Raw genomic sequence first — 20,085 nt, 5'->3', positions numbered from 1 at the left:
ATCCTATCTGCCAGTTCTACAGCCTTATCTCCGGCCACTCTCCCTCACCCCATCTCTTCCAGGCAGACACCACAAGCTCATTTTAGCCCCTAAGCCTTGGTACTTGCTTTTTCCTTAGTCTGGAAAAATAGTTGAATAGCTCAATGCCTTTATTTTATGAGTCTCTAATCCAATTATCATCTTCTCGGAGAGGGCTTCCCTGGCCTCCTTATGTGAAATGAGTCTTCTAGCATTGCCTTCCTCTACCTCCTGCCAACCTGAATTCCTGCTATGGATGTGTATTATCCCCTCTAAAAATATAGAGAGAGCCTCTGTTCTATTCACGCCATAAGCCTGGCACTTTGAATGCTAGCGAGCATATAAATAGATATCTAGCATATAATGTTGAAATAATGCTAAAGCATTGGTTTGGGGCCCAGATCAATACTTTCATTCCAATCTTGAGAATTTACTAGAAGAGCAGCAACTATCTCTACACTGCTAAAGAGAAATAAAGCATCCTTTCTCTTCTTTGACACATGGTCTCATGGAACTGAAGGTGGCACCATGCTCAGCAACAAAAGCATTCTTAAAGAATGAGTAGCATAGCCGGGTGGTAATGGCGCACGCCTTTAATCCCAGCACTCGGGTGGCAGAGGCAGGTGGATCTCTGTGAGTTCGAGGCCACCCTGGTCTACAAGAGCTAGTTCCAGGACAGGAACCAAAAAGCTACGGAGAAAACCTGTCTCGAAAATCAAAAAAAAAAAGGATGAGTAGCATATATTAGTGATAATCTGGCAGAGTTCTCTTTCCTGTGGCATCGAGTAGCGGCCTGCCTTTCATTAACACTAGATAAGTCATTTTATTAGCAATAGATTTCTTTTCGTATTTTCCTTTTCTGTTGGTGCTGGAAATTGAACCAGTCTCAAACATGCTAACTATGTGTCCTACCACTAAGCTCCACTCCCAGACCCAAGTTCTTCTTTTTTTAAATTGTGCATGGAGTTTTGGAGGGAGCACACATGTGGGTGCCACTTGTGATCTTTATATGTGCACAAGACAATGCTGTGGAAATGATTCTTTCCTTAAACACTGACATGGGTTCCAGGGATCAAACTTGCATCACCAAGCTTATTCAGAAAGTGCCTTTACCCAGTGAGATGTCTTGCGAGCCCCCTTAATCCCCTATTTCTAAAAGCTCATTCCAAGAGTTGCCAACTAACTGTGGATAAAGCACGTACTGAAAAGAGTCAATGAAAATAGCACAGGTGTCTTTAGCAATTCTAGACATGTACACAGAAAGCCATGCCAAAGCAGTGCTGTGGGAAACTCACTAGATGCTTCCTTTACCACAAAATGGGCATGATGATTTGCCCATCATTTCAGCATAAGTCATGTCTGATTGCAATTGTGCAAAAATTGTTGTGGCCAACAATACACCATCATGAAGAATAATAAGCATAACACACAGGCTAGCAGGAACTCTAAAATCTGCCTGGGCAGTGGCTTACCTTTTCAGGTAAAGAAGAAGGACAATGATCGCACCTGCAACAATGACCGGAATGATGAGTAACATCGTTATGTAGAATGTGGAGTTCGACTCCTTGCCTACAGAATAGAAAGTTAAGCACAAAGACATGAGAACTACAAATTCTTTTTTGTAATGAGCCAGGCAACAATTCCATTTGCTAGTAAGATCACAGCTATTTCTTTCCTATGTCACAACCCATTTTCCCCAAATTCTTCAATTATCTTACTAGTTTGAAAAATTATCCTATTCTGGTGCCTCAGCTTTCAAGATGAGCAAGTACCTTAAGGACTGTTAGCAACCAGGGCATCTTAACTTGTTTTAGACAGTATTAAATAAAAGACTGCATATCTGACAATGACTGTCCTTTCTTTTTTTCTTCCTTCCTTTCTTTTTCTTCTTTCTTCTTTCTTTTCTTGTTTCTTCTTTCTTTTTTTCTTTTTTTTGGGGGGGGGGATTTTCAAGGCAGGGTTTCTCTGTGTAGCCCTGGCTGTCTGGGAACTCACTTTGTAGACCAGGCCAGCCTTAAATTCACAGAGATCTGCCTGCCTGTGCCTCCCAAGTGCTGGGAAGAGGTATGCACCACTACCACCAAGCTTGACTGCCCTTTATTACTATTTACTTAAAGACTTACTATCATACTTTCTTACTGCCACTATTGAATACTTAAATAAATCCTAACAACTACTACCATTATGATTCTTAAAGAGTGCCTCCCCTATATGTCTAGTACCATATCAGGTGCTCTGACATATTTATCTCTGAGCTATTCTATATGTTAGACAATATTATTGCAGAACTATGCAGGGATAAGGCTCAGGCAGGCTTCAAATATAGAACTGTCAAATTCCAAACTTTGTTTTTCTACACCTAAAACATGGAAAGCTAATTATATATTTCTATGTTCAACACAAGGGCATGGGATTCTTGAAAGCATCATCAGGACCTAATATCCTTGTCTTAGGGAACTTCAAAAATGACCCCAGATGATTCCTGCCTCCCAGTGATCATACAATCCCCTGTCTAGACATGGGTTGCACTGATTGACTTTCTTCTAAATAACAAAACAGCACCAGTACTGGTCTCTCATTTTCAAGATAAGTGATGACAGACCATACTTTTTACAAGGCTGTTCTTGTAATGGTCTGTCCTATCCCTTTAAGAGACAAGCCCCTTCCACTACCTTCCCCACCTCTACCACTGAGGCAGGTGGATCTTCCTTCTGCTTCCAGTATTAGCCCCTTCCTTTATGTCTCTCTTCCAAGATGTAGCTGCTGCTGTGGCTCCTCTTTCCCCCATTTCTTTCTCTCTCTCTCTCTCTCTCTCTCTCTCTCTCTCTCTCTCTCTCCCCCTCCCTCTTTCTGCTCTTTCCCCTTCTCCTTTCCCTTTCCTTCCATAACCCACTAGATAAATACCCACTTTCTCTGCATGGCATGCCTATCTATCTCAGTCTCCCTGCCTGGGACTGACTGCTTCTGTGGCCCACCATGGTCTCAGGATCCACTGCCCACTACCGCCACTCGGGGACCTGCAGCGTTTCTGATGCTGTGCCCCCCGGGGAAACCACAGCTTTTATTTTTACCATAGCAGTTCTCTTATAAAGCCTTTCTTGCTAGGATTGCTCACCTGGGGGAGCCTATTTCTATGTCAGAAGGGAGCCCTGTAGACAGGCCTAAGGGGACAGGGAACTAAAAACATATATTTCTACTAGATTCCCACTGCAGATCACAGAAAACTGGATACTTGAAAAAACAAAACTTTTCTTTCATGGTTCGGGAGATAAGAAGTTCAAATTCAAGATACTGGCAAAGCCATGCTCCTTTCTGAAGGCTATAGAAAACAGTCTCCCACTTTTCTCCAGCTTCTGGTAGCTGTCTTTGGAGTTCCTTGGTTGGGGCTACCTTACTCCAGTATCTTCCTTCATCTTCATATGACTTTCCCCCTAGCAGCTCTCTGCGCATCCTCTTCATTTTTCCCCTTCAGTATACCTAGAAGTGGACTCTTCAGTCCCTGCCAAGCCTTTGGATGAGATTATAATACCACTTGTGGTCCTGATGCAACCCTTGTGAATAGACTCTTAGCCAGGTGGTGGTGGTGACACACACCTTTAATCCCAGCACTCGGGAGGCAGAGGCAGGCGGATCTCTGTGAATTCAAGGCCAGCCTGGTCCACAAGAGCTAGTTCCACGACTGGCTCCAAAGCTACAGAAAAACCCTGTCTCAAAAATCCAAAAACCAAACAAACAAACTCAAAACTACACTAGTCTCCTGACCTTGAGAAACTGGTATGTGGTTGGTAGGTGTCTACAATTATAAGCTATTGAACTTTGGTGTCATTTACTTTGTTTTTATGATTTTTTTTATTACTGAGACAGAGCTTCACTCTGTAGCCCAGGCTGATTAATGATTCACTATGCAGCCATGGTTGGCCGCAAACATGCCAATCTTCCTGCCCAAAGCCCTTGAGTACTGGAATTATAGATCTTAGCCGCCATTCTTAGATAATGTTGGTGTACTTTGTTCTGTAACAGCAGATAACTAATTCGACCACATCTGACACACAGCTTGTTGAGTCTCTCAATGAATAGGGGGTGACATTCTCCAAAAATCCATTCCTCTGACTCTTTTAACACTTTAAAGCCAGGCAGTGGTGGCACAAGCCTTTAATCCCAGCACTCAGGAGGCATGGGCAAGCGAATATCTGTGAGTTCGAGGCCAGCCTTGTCTACAAGAGCTAGTTCCAGGACAGCCTCCAAAGCTACACAGAGAAACCCTGTCTTGAAAAACCAAAAAAAAAAAAAAAAAAAAAAACCCTCCACCACCACCAACAAAATCAGCCTTTGAAAAAGTCTCATATTGGTTTTATATTGCCCCTAGTGGCCACCAAAAGAAAAGCCAATTTCCTCTTCTACCCAGCAATGCCTTAAATTTAAGAATTGAACAGTTCTATCTTCTCAAATTTACTCCATGTACAGTTCCCTATTGAGTTTGAGGTTCTTCAGTATCCTCATTACCCTTCCAACGACAGATTCCAGGCAGTCACTGTATCTCTTACAATGTGATGCTCCACACGCAAATTGGGAAAGGTGTTGGCACAAACTCACTCTCTCTCTCTCTCTCTCTCTCTCTCTCTCTCTCTCTCTCTCTGTGTGTGTGTGTGTGTGTGTGTGTGTGTGTATGTGTTTGCATGTAAGTAAGTAAAAACCAGAGTTAATGTCAGGTATCTTCCTCTTTCTTTCTGCCTTATTTTTAAAGACAGAGTCCCTTCCTAAACCTGGAGCTCACCAATTCAACTAGATTAGCTGGCAAGCAAGTTTCAGAAATCCTCTTGCCCCTACCCCCTGAGTACTGGGATTACATGTGTATACCCCCATGCTAAGCTTTTTCTAAGGAGGTGCTAGGGACTGAACTTAGGTCCCCATGCTTACACAGCAAGCACTTTACCAGATGAGCTATGTCCTTAGCCTGATTTCATATTTCCTATGGGGATGAACCATGGATGCCCTACCCTGCAACACTATCTTGATGTGTGAGCTACACCAGCACTGTTAGCCAAGACTGCGCATGCATTTTTATCTGGCATCCAACTCAAACAGGTCTTTCTCATGCTTTATTTGAGCATGGCCTACTCAGCATAGCCACTAACAAGGCTTACCTCTATTAAATACCATCAAGCTCATTGCTACCCTCCTGAGCCTATCAACCAGCATAAAGGACAGTCCTCTGGTCCGGTACAACCTGAAAATTTGATGGTGCTTGGCTTCTGTGTTTTTGTTTGGGTTTCTGATAAAGATGGAGATGGGGCAGAGGTGAGGATAACACCCTATGGATCGTGGTCTTCCAAAGAACTGTATGCTGTCTATCAACCCTGGGCGATTTGATAACAATTAGATGGAAAGGAAATGTGCATTTTAAATGCTCTCTGGCATCAAGAAAGAATGGCAAACCCTTTCCCAATCTATTTTGTGTTTCAACTTAATTCCCGCCATCAGTGTTTTAGCCTGTAATGGCACTGTCTTCTCTTACCAATGCTCAGGGCTTCGCTCCAGTTACTCCACAGGTAGTTGTCATCAAAGCATAACCTGTTTGTTTTGACTCTTACTCTGACGGTGTAGACAGTGTCAGCAAGAACACCAGGGAGGATGAAACAGCCTGCACCCTTTGAGACAAAGCAGAAACGCACAAAAATATCATCAGTTAACTCCCCTTAGCTCTGCTGTTGAATGATAATCATTGGTCATATTCTGTATGTGATTAAGACTTGGGTTACAATTCAGATAATCTGACTTTGACTCCTGAAAAACACTGGCAATAATCCACAGAACAAAACAGTTTGCTTTTCACTAAGCATTTCAAGTTTACGCTGTTCCTGACCTGCCCCACCCCCATTACTTGGTGTCGAAGCCCAGATAACAAAAGCTGAATTAACTGACCTCCATGTTTTGATCAAATTCTGAATTCTGGCATTTGTCCTCTTCAACCTTGAAAAAAAAAGTTCCAAAATTAAAAAAAAAATGTTTTATGCTTTTTCTTTATGCCACTTTTTTTTTTTTTTGGTTTTTCGAGACAGGGTTTCTCTGTGGCTTTCGAGCCTGTCCTGGAACTAGCTCTGTAGACCAGGCTGGTCTCGAACTCACAGAGATCCACCTGCCTCTGCCTCCCGAGTGCTGGGATTAAAGATGTGCACCACCACCGCCCAGCTCTTTTTGCCACTTCTAACAGGCTTTCCTCGCATCCTATTACAAGAACATGTGGGCTGCAGCGATGTGTCAAGCTAAGAGAACTTGCTTCTCTTCCAGAGGACCAAAGTTTGATTTTCAGCATCCATGTTAGGCAGGTCACAACTGTCTACAACTCCAGTTACAGGAAATCTAACACCTCTGGCTTCCTCTGGCACCTTCATTCATATGCACATACCCGTACACACACACACACACACACACACACACACACACACACACACATAAATAAAAATGATGCAAAATTTAAAGAAATAAAAGAGAAACATTCAGTGGATAAATAAGCAGTGCTGTGTATATTACATATCCCTGCGAATAAAGAAAGTCTTTCCCTCTACCTCACACCGTTCACAAGACCATTTTCAAGTGTGCTGCAAATGGACCTATGGAAAGTCAAGTAAATGAACAAAGGGACCGTAGAGATGGCTCAGTGGCTAAGTGCCCACCGTGCAGGCACAAGGACTAGAGTTCAGAGCAGTAGGACACATATGTAATACTGGGTTTGTGGGTGTGGCATTCACCTGTAAATCCAGCTCCAGAAAGATGGAGGCAAGAGGATTGCCCATAGCAATCTGGAGACCAGCTATATCAGTGAGGCAGAGGATTGCCCATAGCAATCTAAAGGCTAGCTATATCAATGGGTTCCATGTTTGATTGAGAGATCTATCATTTTCAGTGAAGAAAGTTGAGGCATGATAATGGCGGATTCTCAAAGTCAACCTTGAGCCTCCACACACATGCAAACACACACCTACACCACACATAAGTGAGAGGAAAAAAATAAATGAACAGACATAAACACATAAATATAGCAAGCCATCAGAGGACCCATCTTCATAGCTTTGAAAGAGAAAAGGACGTGTCAAGCAGCACCTATGAACCATAAAGAAATATTTTATAAAATGTTAACACTAAAAAAAACCCACAACCTATTAGGGAAACAAGCAGGCCATGTAAAGAAGAAGAAAACATATTGTATAAACCCTAACGAAGGCTGTGAATATATTCTTCCTCTAAATATTAATGAAAGACAGCTCAATAATTGGAAAATGACCTGAAGAGGGAATTCACGAGAAAATATGTACATGGGCAATCAATAAGAAAAAGTTCTTAACTTCACTGGACATCAGGGAAGTGCAAATGAAGTAGAAATAACAACACACAGACCTCCCAGAAACTATTAAATGTTGATGGGTCACAAGGTGCCTGCAACTCTCAATTTCTACTAGATGTGCAAATTGGTACAAACATTTGGAAAATGTTTTCTATAGAGGCAATCATCTGTAACCTTTGGACATCTCACCCCCCACATAAATGGAGGCATGCCCACAGAGAGTTATGCACTTATGTACCAGGAGACAGGTATGCAAATGTCTGTAAACCACTATTCATTGTAGCTTAAACTGGAAATTTGCCAAGTCAATGAGAAAATCCATTAGTAGAAAGCGATACAGTTGCACAATGGGATGCACATGATGAAAATTAACCATCTACGTATACTGGGAAAGTCTTGTAAACTTTATGTTGAATCAAAGATGACAAACCCACGGAAAATATGCTGTGGCATTGATGGTATAATGGTGAACATAGTTGCTGTCCAAATAAGTCACTGATTGAGAGAGAGAAAGAGACATGCAGAGACATAAACTTGTTTCATTTCCTGGGGGTGATTTCAACCCCCTGGGTAAGCTAGTCTCCTCTCAGCCCTCTAGACATGGCTAGAATGCCTGAGAAAGTTTAAATAGTAGCAACAAAACCAATCTACACGATTAGAAGTCCTGATCATAGTTTTCCTTTTGGGGTATAGCACCTAGAATAGATAAGGAGGGGCTTTTGCAGTGTTGGGCTATACAGGTGAAAGGTAATTTGTAAAACTTATTTCTAAAGCTGTCTGCAGAAGCACATGCCTACAATTTCAGCACTTGGAAGGCAGAGGCTGGAGGGCCAGCAGTTCAAGGCCAGCTTTAGCTACACAGTGAGCTTGAGACAAGCTCTATGAGACTCTTTTTCCTAAAAACAAGATAAAAAACAAAGCAAAAACTCAAATAAATAAAATAACTTATAACAATCATTGACATGTATATTATGACTTATGCAATATTTTTCTAGAGTGAATTATATTCTGTTACAAAAATATTTAAAATTGTTTATTTAATGTGTTTATCTGAATGGATGTATGTGCACATATATAGGCAGAAGTCAGAAGAGAGCATTGGATTCTCTAGAAGTTTCGACAGTTCTGATCCCTACCATGTGGGTGGTAGAAACTGAACACAGGTTCTCTACAAGAACAATAGGTGGGCTGTATCACTGAGCCATTTCTTTAGCCCTCCACCACTAATTTTTAAGACACTCATCTTCCTTGTTGAATACCTAAGATATAAATTTGAATTCTTCAACAACAGTCAAACAAAGCAAGCATGAAAATCTGTTGCTTAGTCTTAACAGTTAAACTTAGGTCAACAAACATTTTAAAAAGTTCCAATAATTTACTTTCATATTGTGTGCATTGGTGTTTTGTCTGCATGTGTGTCTATGTGAGCGTGTGGGATTTCCTGGAACTGGAGTTACAGATGGTTGTGCGCCACGGTTGCTAGAATTTGAACCCCAGGCCTCTGCAAGAGCAGCCAGTACTCTTAATCACTGTGAGCCATCTCTCCAGCCCCTGTCAAAGGAACATTTAAACATGGTGTAAGGACCACAACATACCTCCATTAATTTTGGCACTCAATGTCATTCACTAAATAGTCCATACCAGCATTTCTGAAGAGCTAAAAGGCCAACAGAACGAGAAAAGCCTATCATTCCAGTAGTGCATACACAGGCAGAGAAAAAACAGGTAGCCTCAGTGTCCTATTGCTGGAACCACTGGCCTTCTGGGAAATGACAAGTGTCAAGTGCCACTTGAGGGATCAAGCTGTAGACTGATGTCACTTCTTTCCTGGACCATTTCCCAAACATATGAATGCCAAAGTCAGCAAATCACTGTGTAGATTAAGTCTAGGCTCTCATTCCACTGGAAATCCTCACGTATGGGTCAGCAGCTGCTGCTGTCTCTGAGATGAGGAAAACGAGGGCACAGAACACCAAGTAGACAGTTGTCTAGGAAGGAGTGGGGATACGAAAACAATTCCTATCTTATTTCATGATTCTGTTCCAAGCTCTCTCTGAATATAACAGCCCCCAGTATGATGGTAGGAGCCCATGGTCCAGTTTACCCATTCCCAGACCTGCAACTCCAACAGACAACTACAACTCCTCAAGTAGTCTGTCTCATCAGCAAAGCTCAAACTTTGCACACAAAAAGCTGATGTCATTCTAGGGTGGAAGCAGCTGGTGAACATCTGCTTGAAGAAAACACTAAACTCAAGCACAAATAGAGTCATTCCAGAGAGACTACAGTCCGGTCTATGTATATAACATCCACAGCATACATGGTTTCTTTAGTTCAGAAGCGACATATTTCTTAATATTTATTAATTCAACAAGACTTTAATTAGTATGTTTTTTTAAGTACTAGGGATTGAACCTAGGACCTCAAGCATGCTAGGCAAGGGTTCTATCACTAAGATATAAACTTAGCCCTCATTTATTGTACCAGGTAATCTTGGGCTAAGTCGAAGACACAGAGACTGGCCTCTGAGTTCATACTGACTTACAAGTTGTGTGAAAGTTCTTCAACCTTGGTTTCTCAAAAATACGGGTTCCCATACTACTAGCTTCATGGGTTATTACGAACTAGTCCATCAGACGCCCTTAGACCAGTGTCTCTGTAGTATGTTCTAGACAGCTAATAAATGGTAGGCATTAGTGTTAAGAGAAGTACTAAGGTGGTCTCCAGGGGCTAAAAACACAAACTTGGGGTTAAGACTTTTGCTTCAATCTCTTTGAGTTTTTATATTCCACATGAGCATTTTGCTGGCATGTATGCTCCATGGTGCCCTCAGAAGCCAGAAGATGGCATCAAATCCCTAGAACTGAAGTTACAGTCAGTCTTGGGCCACCATGTAGGAACTGAGAATCAAAGCCAAGTCTTCCAGCAAAGCAGCCAGTTCTCTTAACAACTGGACCATCCCTCTAGCCCCTTTTGCTTAAATCATGATTCTTTTACTAGAAATATGGCCTTAGGTGTAACGAAACTTTCCCAATGTAAGGCAGGGATCAAATAACGGGACATAGGTCCCTAGGCTTAGTGTGATCTCTAAATGAGAGAACTGAGAGAAAGTACTTAGTAATAAACCTAAATAGTCACCATTTGGTGGATATAAGTTGTTAGTACCAAGGACAGAATGAAGTCAACACGACCTGCTATCTGTTGCCTACTTTCAACGGAGAGAAGAGGCCTAAGTGTGGTCAAGCTTTAGAAAGCAAATGAGTTCAGAGAAGCAGTACTTGTTTTGGCATTTCCCACAGAAGCACCAGGGGAGAGTAAAGGCTGGAGTGTTCGAAATACTCACTTTGCTTTCAATCCCAACATTCTCCCCTCCCTGCCCCCAGAAATAATTTCTTTTCGCATGGGGACATGGTGCTTTCTAACACTCACAAGGACTGAACATTATTACATAGCTTCATTTGCAAACGCCCTGAAGGGCTCTGTCCTGCTGTGGAGCTGGGCATTCCCTGTGGAGTTAGAGAATGTCAACATTGACTTATTTTCGTAAGCATTTGGAGAGTTCCATAATGAGCGAAAACAAGTGGACCCAGAACTTTTAGCTGCATGCAAGATACTGGGTTCCTCTAAAAGCAATCTAACACAGTTTAGTACAGACCTTCTAAAATGAAACTGCACAAAGGACCCCGACCAGTAGCAAACAAGAGAGCAAGGTACTGTCGTGGTCTTGAGGCACCACCTTATGGAAACATACACCTAGGATGGTCTGGCTTGAAATCTGGACCTACAAAGGGTTTTTAGTTATTACATTTAGTGTGTACCTGGGTATATGTGCATGTGTGTGGGTGTGTGACTGATACGGCACACATGGGGAGGTCAGAGGAAAACTTTGCAGGAATTGCTTCCCTCCTTCCACCCCTGTGGATCCCACAGCTCATAAGGCTTAGCAGCAAACCACTGAGCAATCAGGCCAGCCTCCCCACTCCAACTGAAATTTTCTAAGCAAAGCAACAAAGTCCTCACAAGAATCTATAAAACATAATGGGACCGATGCCCTAAAGTTACACCATATTCTGATGAAGGCCCCACAGAGACTTTCAATTTGTATGTTTTGCATCGGTTTTTGGACGGCAGATATGAGTGTAATCCAACAGGCACTGACTATTTCAATTTGACTACATTCCTGCCACAAACTCCAAGAAAACAGAGTGTCCTCCCTAGGGCCTCTACACACCTGCACGGGTTTGTCTCTGCCTATTGCTGAAACACTGCTCCTGTCTTGTTCTGGCCACGCCCGCTCCCTCTGCTCTCAACCACATCAAGCCCACTCTTGACTCCGGTTTTCTTTCATCTGCTGCCCCTTCTAACCCCAATTCCGCACACAGCTAGCTCCTGCTAAGCACTCTGCTCTCATCTCAAATACCATTATTGCGTGTGACTTCCCTACCTAATATTTCCTCAGGCCCTTCTAGTCCTTCTACTTATCAGATCATTTGCTTTTCCTTCATAATACACTGTGAAATTAGTTGACTAAGTCACATACTTATTTTCAACCAGCAATCTCCATGAGGTGAAAGAGAGAGCGAGAAATGTTTATCAACTGTCATTTTCATTGCTGTGGCAAGCAAATGTGTCTGGTACATGGCAGACAATAGCAATGTTTTAAGCAATTTAAACCCTGCACCCAATACTTCTGTAAACCTTCAAAACCTGCACTATGCCTTATTTTTAATTTTTTATTATCTGCTGACAAATGTTAAGAGCTACATTTAATTATTTTAGTAAAAGAAAACACTCCATAAAAGACCTATCATCTAACCAAACTTACAGAGAAAGGAGAATGTAGTCCATTTTGACTGTTTTTGACATCCACTTCAGAAGATAAGCATCTGCTGCTAAAATTCTGAGGATTCTTCCACTGCACAAATAAGACATCATTTTTGAAGAAAAGATGTTTAATATGTGGAGGACCAGGTTTCACTGAAAGATAGAAGAAAGAAAATTAGTTTCTACAAGTTCATTTAATTATGTGTATATAAGATATGATTATATATGTAAACTGGATAATGAAGGTTCACAAAGTGAAATCAAAATAGGGCTGATGGCTTTTAATGGCCTCACATGATCTGATATAGAGTTTGAGAATTTCTGATTACCCACAATTAGCAGAGGAAGTGTATTTAAAACTGCCCAGTAAAATGGATTTAAGGAGAGCTTTTGGGGTTATCTGGTAAATGACATGAACTCTGATCTGAGTCTAGTCAGAAAATGGTCAAAGCAGAACCAGGACATCTAGATGCCACACAGAGGATAGAGAAAATGAGTTCTTGGATGCACAGGTACTTCCACCACATGGGTAAGAAAATACTAGGTACCAGAGGCTTCTCGAGCTCTCCCTCGCTGATGCCACTCCAAGATCATGATTTTAAAAAAATAGCCTGCTCTCCACTACAGGCTGTAACGTGTCTGTACTTTGATAACATTTTGTTAAGCGAAGCAAGCTGACCTAAAACAAGAGGAGTGCAGTGATCCTGCTCCTGTGAAATACTAAGGGAGCTGTAGTCAAAGGAATCGACTGCAGAGGCATGCTGCCAAGAGGGAAACAGAACTCCTGCTTAATAGGTAGAATTTCACTTGTGCATGACGAAAAACGTATAGATGCTGGGCAGTGGTGGCACACACCTTTAATCCCAGCACTTTGTAAGTGGAGGCAAGTGGGTCTCTGCAAGTTCGAGGCCAGCCTGGTCTACAGACCGAGTTCCAGGACAGCCAGGACTTTTATATAGAGAAATTCTGTCTCAAAACAAGAAAAGAAAAGAAAAATCTCTTATAGAGATCTTCTGTACAACAATATGAATATACTTAGCACTACTGTGCGTGTACAATGATAATGATGATTAGAATCCCAATTAAGAATAAAATACTTTGCCGGGCAGTGGTGGCGCACACCTTTAATCCCAGCACTCAGGAGGCAGAGGCAGGCGGATCTCTGTGAGTTCGAGGCCAGCCTGGTCTACAAGAGCTAGTTCCAGGACAGGAACCAAAAAGCTACGGAGAAACCCTGTCTCGAAAAATAAAAAAAAATAAAAAAATAAAAAAAGAATAAAATACTTTGAAAGCAATAGCTTTCAAAGGTCACATTACTTTTGCAGGAATGAACTGTACTTAAGAATAAGGAACAGAAAATAATGGGTAATTAACAGAAAACATATAGAGGCCAACTTCTTGTCAAGAAGAATTATTCTTTATGTTACCATTAATTCCAAAACGACCAGTAAAATAAACCTTAAAACCCTACCTAAGATAGTCTGCCAAAGAAGTAAGAGGAAAAAGAGGACTTTACTTTGGCCAACCCCATGTGATAAACTATCCTGACCTCACTCTCTTGGCCTACAAACTAGGCTGCCTTTGGTCCCCTGCTACAGTTGACTTCCAAGATTATCTGGAGGAGTGGTAAGTAGTGTTTTGCTTACAGATTTAGATAAGCCTTTGCCAAAAGATGCCTCTTTTCTATAAATCATTTAGCCAGAATCTGAGCTCCCTCATAGGTTACCGCAACAAGCAAACCGACATACTGACATTATTTTCCTTTGGAGATTTACAAAACGCCTTTTCATACCTCATGCCCTTTGGCGCTTACAATTTTTTGGAGTTGAAGTGGACTATATATTCCATTTTACAAATAAAGAAACACTCAAAAAGGGTCTATATGCTTTGACAAGAGGAGGCACTAGGTCCTCAACCAAATATTGGTTGTTCAAGTTGAAGCCTTGTGCTGGTTAATTTTGTCATTGAAATGAACTGGAGTCCTGGGAAGAGCAAGCCTCAACTGAGGATGTGTCTCTATCAGACAGACCTGCAGCCATATCTGTAGGGCACTTTGTTGGTTGATGATTGATGTGGCAGGACCTAGGCAACTGTGAGCAATCCCACCTCCAAATAGGCCGAGCAAACCAAAGGGAGCAGCTAGTAATCAGCCTTCATCTACGGTCTCTGCGTCAGTCTCTTCCTCCAGTCTCCCGCCTTGAGCTCCTTCCTCGGCATCCTTCAACAATGGTCCGTGACATGGAAATGTAAGACAAATAAACCCTTTCCTCCCCAAGTTGATTTGGACCAGTGTTTTATCAAAGTAACAGAGAAGTAAACTACCATTGGCCTCTCTAACAAGTCGATACTTAGCCAATATGACCAGATCTGGGTGTCCTAGACCGTGCGTGTGCCATGTGGAGTTCCGCAATTGGAATACAGTGGTGAGTGCATAGTTTAGTGGTAGAGCATTGCTCAGCATCCGCAAGGTCCTGCACTCAATCCCCAGCACTGTATCCCATCCAAGGCTTTCTAGCCAAAAGATTATTCAGAGACTATAACATCTGAAGAGCAGCTCTCCAGAGTACCAAAGTGAAACGAGATCTCTGAGTCAGGGAGCCCAGGTTCCAATCTTGGCCGCACAACTGGCTGCCCTAATAAATCTCTGCCTGTTTCTAAGTCAACGAGAAGAAAGCACGTGGTACTCATGTTCCAGAAATACCATTTCTCATCTGCGTCTTAAAGCATCAATCAAAGAAAAGCGTGTGTGCATGCAGTCTCTTGTTCCAGGAAGATCTTCAGACCGAAATTTATCATCTTCAATTATTTGCTTTAACCATTCAAAGACAGAATGACCTTTCATCCATGCTGTCCAAGGGGGCTTTGCAAACTTACCACGGGAAATTAAAGACACTATTTTGAAGGATGGCCTAATTTTCCCAGCAGTGTCTTTGACCATGATTTGAATGTTGTGCTGCTCAAAACTCGAATCTACTTTAGTCAGTTTAAAGGAACAGCTCATGCGTTGACCTTCTTTATAGATGTTTTCACACTGAAGAACTTTCCCCAGGCTGCTGTACCTACAAGATAAAATGAGACAATGCTCTGAGTTATTTTGAAGAAGGTCAAGAGACAAGGGTAGTTATTTAAAAAAAATGGCAGAAAGAAATCTCCATGAGAAACAATATATGCAATAAAGCATGATCGTTTTTAAGAGCCCGATTTCTAACATGGCTCATTTCATATTCTAGGAGAAAAGATTGTCCTTTGACAATGGGCATTAGTACTCACGATAGCCCTAGGCACTGGAACCCTTCCATTGCTCTTCTGTATGAGGGGAGAAGTTCTGAAGCCAGAATGAGAAGGTTTACCCCTTCTGAAAAGGCAGATATACCGAACCTCAGTGGCTTCCCTCTGCTCCACTCTGTCTCTTTCTTCCCGGCTCCAGGAGCGGGGGGGGGGGAGATAGTCATAATGACATTCGTCTCTACTTCTGTTTTATGTGTGGATGTATCCATGGGTGTCCGCACATATGCATATAGAGGCAAGAGGGAAGTGTTGGTGTTTTCCTCCATGGCTCTCCACTTTGTAACTTGAGACAGGGTGGCTCACTGGTACTTGGCTTACATTTACTGATCAGCAAGCCGCAGGGATCCTTCATTCTTCTCTATTTCAGTACTAGGATTAAAAAAGCACACACCTCTATACCCAGCTTTTTTTTTAAGAAAAAAATATGAGTGCTAAGGATGTGAATGAAGATCCTCATGGTTACAAAGTAAGCAGTATATGTACCAAAAAGGTCATCTCCTCAGCACCTCCCTTTCCCTACTTCTGATTTCCTTATCCATGCATTCTGCTGGTCACCCCATCCTTCTACTTTAATATGTATTCTGGGCAATTCCTAAACTTGACCATTCACCTCAGAATTCCTCCAAGATTTTGTAGGTTTTGTTCGTTTGTTTGTTTATTCCAGACAGTGTCTGTGTGGCCTGGAATTCACCAGGCTTGCCTGGAAATCACAGATACCCACCTGCCTCTGTCTCCTGAGTGCTGGGATTAAAGGTGTATGCCACCACCCTGCTCATCCCAGACTTTAAGGATTCTTCCCGTTTGCCTCAGCCATTGACTGAAGACACCATATGTACCTACCCTATCCCTCACCAAACTGCCATTTCTGCCACATTCCCATTTCTCCCACTCCGTGTTCATTTTCTTGATGTTCCTTAGATACATTGAAATAATGAACCTTTTTTTTTCTTTTTTCTCCATATCCTAGCACCAAATTCTGTTTGCCAACTCTCTTGGAGTCTCATCTTCTGTGATATTCCCACTGGTCACCCCCTAATTCATGATCTCACAGCTTCAGACTTCATACTTGACCCCTCTAATCTTCATTACTAATGCCTTCTCATTACCGCCAGATCAGCATTTGAGCACACGATGACTTTCGCAGTGTTCACTCTACCGTCCAGCTTTAAGAATTAGTGCTGCTGGCATCCTAAATCCCATTTCATCTCTACCCATGCCTTCCCAAGTGACCATGAGCACCTAGACAATGTGTTTATTACACTCTCTCTGTCTCTCTTTCACATCAGCTATCAGAGAACTCTATTTTTTAGGAACTGGAACAAGACAAGGTCAAGTCTTACATCATCTGCCACAGTTGCAGTTGTGCAAAGGTTCTGTAGAAAAGGAAGATCACTTTTAAAAATGAGCAAAGAACAGAGAGTCTCAAACCCTCACCTGTAACCTCAGAATTATCTGTAGTTCTTCCTGAGCTCAGAAAGCACAAAATCCTGCTGCAAACCAGGTTTGTTTTTTTTTAATGAAAATGTAATATGTTTACTCTACAAATACTACAAAGCAGTGTTTTGATATAGAATGTCTGTCAAGAGAAAGTGCATTCCTTTATGTTGCTGTTGTTGAGACACAGGGTCTTGATGGCCAGACTGGCCTCAAACTCACTCTGTTGTCAAAAGATAAACTTGAACTCCTAGGATTGTCCAGTCTCCCCCTCCAAAGTGCTACTATGATCATCTAAAAGCACGAAATCTTTCCTCTTAGTTGTAAGTCTCTATGGATCATAAAAGAAAACTTCTAGAATCTTAAATTATGGCCATGAGCAGTTTTGGGATTAGACAGTCCTGGAATGTTTTCCAATCAAAACAGAAACTAACACTACTAATGACATTGTCTTCTTACATAACAAAAGCTAGTGATAAATGTGACTTTAAAAATATAATGAGAGGAACTCCTGTGATGTACAGCCTTCTGGGTTCATTGTTCATTTTGTCCCCCCCACCAACAGTTCATAGATAACTCGTGGACTCTGAAGGTGATTAATGTGTGTGGGGAAGATCCCTACAATTCATCAAGTTGACCGGACTGGAGCTCTTCAGGTCAGGCTCTTTCCAATCCCAAACGACCCTGCTATGATACAAGTCACTGCTCTGGCTTGACAAACCATGATTTTGAATTAAAAAAAAATAATCTCCCCATTTTCTGACTGGGGACTAGGGCAAACAGTCTGGCAAATAGTGCAATGTGATCTACATGGATACCTAGGCCATTGTTCGGGTTTGCTAACCAATAACATGTCTGGACTCCCTTGCCTTTGGGGTTTTGATTGAAAGGAATCCATCTAGGGAAGTGGAGGGGAGGAGGAAGCATGGGCTTGATGCCAATTCCATGTGGAAGGAGAAGTGAGAATCACAGAGTGGTGACTGTATCTGCAAGGGAGCACAAATAACCAACAAACATCGGTATCTCCAGCCCTCAGGAGCTGCCATGCTGACCGTCAATCACGATTCCAAGCACTTTTTATATAGCAGCCCCCAACTTCAGAAGTAGTTAACATCACCATCCCCATTTTACAGATGATAAAACCGAGGCTCAGAGATAAGAAAGGCTTATTACAAGTAAGGATTTGAGCACACACATAGTCTGGCACCAGAATGAAGAAGTTGTGGAGTGGTGAGAGCAGACAACACAGGACAACACCGTCCAACAGAAATGGGCCATCCACTACAACAGTCATTTGTGACCTCTGGAACTGGCCGGTCAGACGGAGTCAGCGAGGTTTTAATTTCGTTGAAATTAAACTGTAAACAGCCTGTGGTGGTTTGAATGAGAATGGTCCCCATTAGTCATATACTTGAATGCTCCATCCTTAGTTGGTAGAAACGTTCGGGAAGGATTCAGAGAGGTGGCCTTGTTGGAGAAGGTGTGTCCCTGGAGGTGGATTTGGAGTTTTGGAAAACCCATGCCACTCCCAGTTAGCTATCTTTCTGTCTCGTAGTTAAGGGTCAAGATGTGGACTCTCAGCTACTGTTCCAATGCCATGCCTGGTTGGCTGCTGTCTCATCATGATAGTCATGAACTCTAACCTTCTGAAACTGTTAGCCCCAAATTAAACACTTTATTTTAAAAGCTGTCTCAGTCATAAAGTCTTAGCATAGCAATAGAAAAGGAACTAAGGCAGAGTCATACATAGCTAGCCTCTCCTGTACTGAGCAGCCAAGTCCACACTACGTAAACCATGGAAAGAGCCTCTGTCAAATGACCAGCACTGGAAATACATTGACAAGAAGTAGTATCTTTGATAACTGACCACTGGGGTGTCAGCAAACCACCACTTTCCAGATCACTCCTTGAGCCATGTCCAGTTACAGATTGTGCTCTGCCAGAATGCTTCAACTTGGGGCCGAAGGCCAACTCAAACACTGTTTGTTGTCAACTGTGACAAGAGCCTGCACCATCTCAGAGAAGAATGCTTTCCCAGATTAATCCCAAGAAGGCTGTCTTAGTCAGTTAGGGTTTTTATTGCTGTGAAGAGACACCATGACCATGTCAACTCTGATAAAGGAAAACATTTAATTGGGGCTAACTTACAGTTCAGAGGTTTAGTCCTTTATCATCATGGCAGGGACATGGCGGAGTGCAGGCAGATAGGGTGCTGGAGAAGGAGCTCAGAGTTCTACTTCTGAATCCCCAGGCAAGCAGAAGCAACTATGTGTCACACTGAGTATAGTTTGAGCAAGGAGACCTCAAAGCCCACCTCCACAGTGACACACTTCCTCCAACAAGGCTACACCTACTCCAACAAAGCCACACCTCCTAATAGTGCCACTCCCTATGGGGGCATTTTCTTTCAAACCGCCACAGGGACATTGCACGGCTTGCACTGAGTCTTGGTTTTTGCTAGCATATCTCCAGGGCGTGCACACCTCCTCCTATTTTTTATTTAATAGATCCTTAAGGACTAGTTCACCCCAATTGTAATAACTGATTGCTTTCCTTCAGTCTGTTGTAAAATGAGGTCATTTTAAGACTCCCCCTCACTCTCTTTCTAATCCCCTCCTATAGACACATTTCTAAAGGCTTTCCCTGTGATAACTCTGGGGTTAACAGCATAATAAACACAGGCATGCTACCAATTCCTAAGGTATCTTTCAAACCTATACTAACATCTCTCTATGCCTTTCACTGCAGAACAGAGCCAGGCGACTCCTAAAGGCTTAATTCTGTTTGTTACCCTGCTACCAAGTCTTGGGGAGCCAGACGTACTCAACCCTTCTTTTTCACTCCCGGACTATAGAGATCCTGCACTGCTTATATTTCTACGTCCTCATACAGTCTAGTTTTGGATCCTACCAAGAATTTCATAACTGATTTATGTAACACGTACCCCAAGTGTCGAGTGCTGGGGGAAGCAAAACACTGCCTCTGCTCGCAAAGGAGATTGCAGCCTGGAGAAGGGAACTACCACCAAGTAAACAGGAAATGATGATGCACTGTGCAGGGCATCGTGACACTCAAAGGTACTGCTGGGGATATGTCTCCAGACTTGAGAGGTACAGGAAGACAGTCTGAAGAGGAAATTGCATCTTAGCGGAGCGGAGGACAAACAGGATGCATTAGGT

The 20,085-nt window shown here is 42.4% G+C and overlaps 1 protein-coding gene across 1 annotated transcript in view; it reads right to left on the bottom strand.

Annotated features, from left to right (window-relative positions):
* The window catches only part of LOC121439848 (interleukin-13 receptor subunit alpha-1-like), a 47,999-nt gene that overhangs the window by 16,368 nt on the left and 11,546 nt on the right, over positions 1-20,085 (bottom strand). The window contains exons 5-9 of the mRNA XM_041640460.1: positions 15,059-15,243; positions 12,186-12,337; positions 5,941-5,988; positions 5,534-5,666; positions 1,491-1,587 (exon numbers count right to left, since the gene is read on the bottom strand). Coding sequence (XP_041496394.1) covers positions 1,491-1,587; positions 5,534-5,666; positions 5,941-5,988; positions 12,186-12,337; positions 15,059-15,243 — 615 coding nt within the window. The remainder of the gene's footprint in view (positions 1-1,490; positions 1,588-5,533; positions 5,667-5,940; positions 5,989-12,185; positions 12,338-15,058; positions 15,244-20,085) is intronic.

This window comes from Microtus oregoni, unplaced genomic scaffold (assembly GCF_018167655.1).
Source record: "Microtus oregoni isolate MIOR12 unplaced genomic scaffold, Mior012 000063F_ref0000156, whole genome shotgun sequence".
Taxonomy (NCBI): domain Eukaryota; kingdom Metazoa; phylum Chordata; class Mammalia; order Rodentia; family Cricetidae; genus Microtus; species Microtus oregoni.
Note: the sequence above shows the minus strand (reverse complement) of the source record. Positions and strands in the feature narration are given on the sequence as shown.